Raw genomic sequence first — 8,481 nt, forward strand, 5'->3', positions numbered from 1 at the left:
TATGAATGTCACTATGTACCTTTAATCTGCACTGCAAACTGAGGAGTGATTATAACATAAATTGCTAATGATTACAATAAGTTTAAGACAGATATTACGAATCATCAAACGAATCAAACAATATACTCTATGTGTAACAATCAGTATGTAGTGTATGTATAACTTGTGTGAAGAAATGATAATCTTTTTTTTTTTTAAAGGCAGTCTGACAAGAATGAAATATAATGGTGTAAAATCAGAGACAAATATCTTTTAAAAAAATAGTAAATGGTTTGGACAGATATAATGGTGTCAAGAGTAAGAAAAACTGTGTAAAAGAAAAAGAGACTCATCATGGTACGGTAGGGGCTCTCCAGAGGGAAAGTCCCAGCTCCAAGGCCAAAGCAACCCAGGTGTTTGGAGGCTTTCCAGGGGTAAATTCAAGTCCAACGTACGCAAGTAACCCCGGTGCTTGGAGACTTTCCAGGGGGAAGGTCGTAACAGGTGTGGCCCTTAAGGATAGATAAAGCGGAGCAACACCACTGTTAGCCAGAGTTCTTCTAGTGCAGCTCCGGCTCGCTACTGAATGCTCTCAGGTTTTGTTGTCGACAATAAAACTCTGCTGCTTTTAAGTTGACTTCTACTGCTTTTTTATTTGACTGAATTTTTGGACTTTTGGACACCACCAACGAATGTGTTGTGTAGTGTATATGAAAAAAGACGCTAACAGGCAAGCTAATTCAGAGGAACAAACTTCACTCTTTCTTATTCAGGTACCAGTCACAGTCACTCTCTTCTTCATGGGGTACATCGAGTGACACTGCCACCCACTGGCATAATATATATTGCAGGCACACGTATATACTACAAAAAGTTTACGGCATTACATCACCAACTCAAATTTCTTCTGATTTTAATTTGTAGTAATGAGTAACGAAGATGGTTAGGAGAAATGTCTTGGAGTAAAAGTACACATTTTACTTAGGAAATATAGTGGAGTAAAAGTGAAAGTTGTCAGAAATAAAAATAACAAAGTAAAGGACAGATATGTGAAATTTCTACTTAAGTAGAAATGTAAAGAAGTATTTGTACTTCGTTACATTACAACACTGGGTAAGGTCAGCTCAGGTGCTGTTGGATGGGCGCTGCTGACTACTTCCAACACTGTGGTTTTCTCAACCCCAGAGCGTGGCGGATTCTCTTCCAGAGTGAAGTCTTCTTTGGTTTCTCAGGGAGAACACTGGAGAGAGACTTCTCCTCAGTGACATCATCCTTACTCTCTCCATTGAGCTCCCGACTGGAAACATCAGCTTCATGACAGTGGCAGACCACATTGTAAGAAGCTTTGAGCTTCATCGGCTCTTCTTGGAGAACCTTCTTCTCCTGGAGCTCAGTGTAGAACTTCTCCTGGTTGGTAGTCTGATTCAGACAGACCTCATGATAAGAAGCTCTGAGCTTCATCAGCTCTTCTTGAAGCGCATTATTCTCATCCTGAAGCAGATCGCTGGTTTGAGTCTCCTTGTCCATGGAGTCAATCTTTTGGCTGTGAGCTTGCCTTTCCTCCATCTCTGTCACCACAAGCTCAACCCTGCTCAAATCCCTTTTCAAAAGGGCCACCTTCTCCTTCAGAGCCACATTGTCCTCTTCCAGAGCCTTCACCTTGTTGCTTTGTACAGCCAGTTTGCCATTGTGGGCTTTAGAGTGAGCTGTCATTTTCTCCTTCTCCCGAATCAGAAGCTCATCGTTCTGTTTGAGCTTCTCTTCCAGAGCCTTCACCTTGTTGCTCTGTACAGCAAGTTCAGCCAGTTTACCATTGTGGGCTTTAGAGTGAGCTGTCATTTTCTCCTTCTCCCTAATCAGAAGCTCATCGTTCTGTTTGAGCTTCTCTTCCAGAGCCTTCACCTTGTTGCTCTGTACAGCAAGTTCAGCCAGTTTACCATTGTGGGCTTTAGAGTGAGCTGTCATTTTCTCCTTCTCCCTAATCAGAAGCTCATCCTTCTGTTTGAGCTTCTCTTCCAGAGCCTTCACCTTGTTGCTCTGTACAGCCAGTTCAGCCAGTTTACCATTGTGGGCTTTAGAGTGAGCTGTCATTTTCTCCTTCTCCCTCATCAGAAGCTCATCGTTCTGTTTGAGCTTCTCTTCCAGAGCCTTCACCTTGTTGCTCTGTACAGCCAATTCAGCCAGTTTGCCAGTGTAGGCTTTAGAGTGAGCTGTCATTTTCTCCTGCTCCCTCATCAGAATCTCATCGTTCTGTTTGAGCTTCTCTTCCAGAGCCTTCACCTTGTTGCTCTGTACAGCCAGTTCAGCCAGTTTGCCATTGTGGGCTTTAGAGTGAGCTGTCATTTTCTCCTTCTCCCTCATCAGAAGCTCATCGTTCTCTTTGAGCTTCTCTTCCAGAGCCTTCACCTTGTTGCTCTGTACAGCCAGTTCAGCCAGGACACCAATGTGGGCTTTAGAGCGAGCTGTCATTTTCTCCTGCTCCCTTATCAGAAGCTCATCATTCAGTTTGAGCTTCTCTTTCAGAGCCTTAATCTCAGACTGCATTGTTCCACATGTCTGAAAAATGGAAACATGGAATTCATTATTAAAAGACCTGAACCTGAACATACATTTCTAAAAAAAAAAAATTCTTACCAGGATGTCCATTTTGGTAAAGGGGATTTGTAGTTATGAGAGCAGTGTCTTCTTGATGAATTTTTACTGAACAAATCAGCGGTTGTCTCCGTAGGCAGGATTGTTGTCTTCACTAATGAGGACTGTGGTCTTCTCAGTTGACGGTCTGTTATTTTCACAAGCTAATAACTTGAAGCAAGGGAACTTGTTATTTATGTTTGGTAGTTCAGAGGACCAAAGAAATATCCTTTAATGTCTAGAGTTTTTGGTTCTTTGATTGGATTTGATAAGGATTTGCAGGCCAGCAATCCCTTTGATGGTTGGCCCCTCATCAATCATCAAAGAAGATTTTAAGAAGCAACCGTTTCCATGGCAATTTTTATAACTGCACAACATGGCGGCCCCTGGGGGTTTATCAGGTTGACTTCTATATGATGCACATCACTGCGGAGCATACACAAATCCTGAGCTAGGCGGCTACTATACACATGTTGCACTGATAGCTACAGTGATCCCTGTCTGAGACCTCGAGGTTAGTCTCTAGACCAAATGAAGAAAATCAATCAAGGATTTCACATCCATTAGATAATGTGTGATATGCTTGAGGGAATAAATGAAATATGCTATGAAGTGTTAAATTAAGTATGTAGATATGTACATAAGCATCAACAAAATATAAGTCTATGTGTCAGTAAGCACATAGTGTGAAATCTTAACAGCACAAGCATTATAAAATAAATGTAGTAGGATGAAAATAAAATAATGAAAATGGAAAACACTGTAGAGCAGCTGTAGTCAACTACTTTACCATCACCGGAAAGTGGGTACATTTTTGCAAACTAATTTTTGCATTGTGTGTCACTGAGAGCATGGGGAATTGTGCATTTCTGCAGCATGTTTGGATTCGTGTTTGTAAAAAATGTGTGTGTGTGTTTGTGTGTCAGGAAAGTGTGGACCTTGATGCTGGCTGGTTTCTAAAACTGATGCGAAATAATTGAGAGGATGTATATTTACATGTTGATCTATGTGATTTTAGTGTGTGAGAGCTATTGATGCACAACACAGGCACTGACATTCTGTGATTAAGCATTGTATTGTTGTGTGTTGTTCATGTGTTCAATGTGATTTGACACTGCAAATAAAGGTTTCATATTTTAATTTCATTCATAGATTCATGGCTATTGAGCAGTGCTTTGTGAGTGTTGGTCGAATACTGTCACTGGCATAAAATATTAATGAAAATGCATATTATTAATATTTGTATGTGTGTATATTAAATCAATACAATTGTCAATGCATCTGCAGATGTGTTTGACTGTTTCCATTTAACTTAATTTACTATGTTCCACTTAATACTGGGCTAAAAGGATTTTTTAATGTCATATTTATGTCTTTGTTATGCACATTAGTCATCCAATCATTACTGATTTGATGATATAGAGCTCAATCTGAATGCAGACAATTATTTCTTCAATGCAAAATATATTTTAAAAATCTTGCCTCCATTTGTTTACATATGATAATGAACAAAAATAATAACCAACAGATTTGACACATCTCACACAATTCATTGACCCTCAACATGCCTTCATCAACCGTGAGTGTGGCACATTATGTCATTCTTTGTCGTATATGGTCATCAATAATTTAATAATAATTTATCTCAGACTCCCTCTCCGGAATCGAACCCTGTAGGCACAAAAAGTACCATTGAAAGTTGGCAGACATTCGAATGAGACGTCAGAATAACTTGTTGAACATAAAACACAAGAATACACAAAAATACTGTTCTCTAACTGCTGCAACTGACAGTAAACATTATAACCATAACATGAATATGCTCAAGTATTAGAATATGAGAAATTTAATGGTACTCTGCTACTTCAGCTAACTTGCGGGTAAAGCACAATATTCCTTGTGTCACAAAAAGCAACAAGTGTCAGAACCTGTCTGACTGCCTAATTCAACCAGGCACAACTTTTTTTCTTTCGTGCCTGCGGACACCAGGCCGAAATAGGTGGATGGGCTTTCTGTAAAGAAGGCTCCTGTCGTGGTTTCAAAGCTCTACGTGCTTTCTGGCATTTGCTGGAGGCCCGTCAAATTGCAATCTATAATGAAAGGGGAATCAGAAGTTAGTGTAAATCCCATTATCAATGCCTAGAATATGCTGGCCCCTCATTTCAGCCAAAAAAGCCTCAAACTGTTTGAAAGTTACACCGTTGCGATCATTAGGCCCCAGATCAACATTCTTCCCTCTCATACCCGTATGTACTCTGTACGGCTATCAAAATGGAGCCCGTAGAAATGGGCTTAATTGATACCAAAGGTCACAAAGGTCACCTGGGCCCTTCTGCAGTTTTGGTGAAAATCGGTAATGCAGGCTCAAAGAGCCCCTCGTGACCAGTGGGTCAAATTTGGGGCTCCTAGGCCCTTGGGAAGGCCCTTGGGAAGGCCCCGAAAGGGATCGTAATTTCCCAAAAAATCTCCAGAACCAAGAGGCTGCGAACCCTGTTTAGGCCCCTGACCAGCTAGAGGACTGAAATCCAAGTGACAACTCATGTAGCATTGATAAGAAATTCCCTCAAGCATTCCAAGTTACCAGATATAATGAAATTCCCTACTGACAGTCCTAACATATCACATTCACAGTGACGTTACTCTGACCTTTAACTTCGAAGGGAATAAAATTCTTCATCTTTGAATTGAAGTTAATATTTTTACCAAGTTTGACGACATTCCCATGAGCTGATCTTTAGATATCAATTTAAGGAAAAATATTTACATGCTTTGTGAGAACACTGTGACATTTGGCTACCAAAATGAAACCCAAATTCATATGAATGTTTGTGCCAAATGTGAAAGAATTCCCTGAAGGCATTTCGGATATATCGCATTTACAAGGCAAGTAGTGTGCTTTGTGAGGTCCTAGTGACCTTGCCATTTGATCTTTGACAACTGAATTCTATTCAAGTCATCATTGAGTCCAAATGAATGTTTGTGCCACATGTAATGATATTTCCTTTGGACAATCCTGATAAATTGTATTCAAAACAATGCAAAGTCATGTGAGCTTGACCTTTTGACCTTTGACTAACATAACGTAGTTGTACATGAGATATCGCATTCACATGAATTGGCAAGACAGATGGATGGACAACCTGAAAACGTAATGCCTCTGGCCATACTGAATGTGAAAATGGTAAAGAAAGAAATATAGCAATACATGATAAATAATTTGTTCCATGTTCTTTTATTTTACATGGATGATTTCTTGACAAAACAAGCCAACTCTATAAATGTGAACTGAGTGTCAGAAATTAACATGACATTCATAGCATCTGCAAACAATTTTTCCCCACAAATTTCTGTAACTTTCTGAGAATCTACATCACAGTATATTGTAAAATATCATGTGTTTCAATACTCTCCTTATTGATGGAACCTCAGTGATGTCTACTGTCCCTGGCTCAGACACTCTCTCAAGCATCTACAGTACATGTCAAGAAAGGTAATGGTAACATTAAAATAACATTTGATATCTACAATTCAGTTGAACTATTATAGTTTCAGATATTTCTTTCTGTAAGTTCAATTCAGCATCTGCAGATGGACTCATTAGTACACGTCACCTGATTGACATGCACAAATGAGCAAAGAACATAGGAGAATCTGTGTTCTTATAACTCACAGCCCCCTCCCACTAAGCATGCAAAGGTATATATTACCCTTCTGTAGTTTCACTCAGTGGAAGAGACATCCTGTCCTTTTGTTAACATGTTCTGTGGATGACCCCCCCCCGTGAGATCCCAGTTGTTTGATCCCAATCAGAGATACAACGAGATACCATAAAGTTGTGGTTTCTCGAGGCCATAAAACTCAAGTCTCTTAAGCCACCATCGTAAACATTAAAGTTGCCCTTTTAGATTAACAATTTGGTCAACCATTTGGTCAGTCCTCGACATACAGTACATGTCTGCTCATGCAATTATACATACACAAATGTAACATTTCCATTACAGTGCTAAAAGTGTTATAGCTGAGCAGGGATCAGTGAGGATGAGGTCGTATTTAAAGGAACCGCTTTGGTGAGAGAATGGGCTGTGATTGGTGAGTGACTGATGAGCACCCATGAACCTATCGTTAGCTGAGCACATGACTCTGTGTCCTGCATGAACTAACACAATGCTTCATTAGTCACTATTTAAGTTCAGGATTTCCACAATGACATTCTCACTTTAAACTTAATTTAAGGTATCTCGAATTGAGGCAAATTAAAGCTGACCTTGAATTATGATCAGTCACAATCAAATTGTCATATATCACAAATCATAAACTGGATTTATTTTCATAATTAATTATGGATAAAATTACAAGGCATGTTGCAGAAATCTGGAATGGATATCTATATCATTGAGCATTGTAACAAGTTACATTGTACAAGTACATGTTCTACTGAATAAGGGATCAGCCACTTGCTATCTGTAATACAAACAGCCATCATCAGGAACATCAGAGATATCATAGTTAATAATCATCCCAATGTACTTGTAGTTCTCTACAATGTCTACCACATGTCCCTTGATGATAGTATTCTAAGAGTTTGAGGACTGATGCCTAAAACTCATGTCCTTGGTTTTTGTCACATTTAGTAGTAAAAATGCACAGTCACACCACTACAGATTCACAATCCACAATGGGACCATGGTTGTTCTCATCTGCATGGAGGAAACTGACTGTCACAGAGTCATCAGCAAATTTGAAAAGTAATCTGTTGTCATGCCAGCTGCGGCAGTCATCAGTATACACATTATAGAGGGGAGGTGAAAGGACACAGGAGGAGACCCTGTGGATGATGACAATGTGTCTTACATGCATTACTTTCTGCGTCAGTTGCCAGTTGCAGCTCGAGGCATGTATCCAAAATTATCTTTTCCAGGCACTATACTGATACTGTAGTCACTACAAGTTACGCACGTTCCAGTTTGCCTGGGGGACATTTAAAACAAACCAGTCTACAACACAATAAAAATCACATGAAAATCAACCTCCCTCCTCATCTTTTCATATTTTTTTCTCCTCAATTTTTTAATGTGGATTTAGAATTTGATACTGAGCATAGCCGTGAAATTGCCCCCCCCAAATAGAAATGGTACAAGTTGTCAAATAAATGTTATCTACATAAATCCCCACAGATTTCAAAAACATTCTCAGAACACAGTTAACATCACAGTATATTGTAAGGTATCACATTTTTTATTACTCACCTTATTGATGGAACCTCAACCATATTTACTGTCCCTGGCTCAGACTCTCTCTCAAGCATCTACAGTAGGTGTTTTCATTCCCAAAACACAGGCTCTCTTGTGGTTCCAAGAGTCTGTAAGAGTAGAACAGGAGGTAGAGCATTCAGCTACCAGGCAGACAACTTCTGTGCATTTACGGTTAAACTTAAAACATTCCTTTTTGATAAAGCCTTGCTGGATCAGGTGAGTCCTGAACCATCCCTTAAGCTGCTATAGGTCTAGACTGCAGGGGAAACTCCCATCATCCACAGAGCACTTCTCCACTTCTCTCTGTCTCTCTGCCCCCCCCCACCCCACACTCATTTATTTTTTTTAATAAATGTCAAAAACTATGTTATTGACGTGTCTCTTTTCTCCCATAGTCCCTCTCTCTCTTTCTCTCTCTCATTGCAGATACCTCTGACTCCAGAACTGAAGGAGAACAACTATTATTATTATTATTATTAACAACAATACTTAATTAATTATTATATTAATTGTTGCTGCTATCATTGATAATCAATAACTTCTTTACACTGTTATTGTTTACATTTTAACTAGTAAGAGCTGATACCAGATGATCCAGGCAGATGATCGTCCACATTGA

General features: G+C 39.4%; 1 protein-coding gene across 1 annotated transcript; it reads right to left on the reverse strand.

Moving 5' to 3' along the window:
• Nucleotides 1-605: 605 nt before the first annotated feature.
• Nucleotides 606-2,729, reverse strand: LOC138405471 (golgin subfamily A member 6-like protein 22). Its single transcript, XM_069514280.1, has 2 exons — nucleotides 2,614-2,729; nucleotides 606-2,535 (listed from the first exon to the last, which is right to left on the reverse strand). Exons 1-2 carry the CDS (start codon nucleotides 2,623-2,625, stop codon nucleotides 1,132-1,134), a joined length of 1,416 nt encoding a protein of 471 aa, XP_069370381.1. The 5' UTR covers nucleotides 2,626-2,729; the 3' UTR covers nucleotides 606-1,131.
• Nucleotides 2,730-8,481: the final 5,752 nt, after the last annotated feature.

The sequence above is a fragment of the Paralichthys olivaceus genome, chromosome 18 (genome assembly GCF_024713975.1).
Source record: "Paralichthys olivaceus isolate ysfri-2021 chromosome 18, ASM2471397v2, whole genome shotgun sequence".
NCBI classification, from domain to species: Eukaryota; Metazoa; Chordata; class Actinopteri; order Pleuronectiformes; family Paralichthyidae; genus Paralichthys; species Paralichthys olivaceus.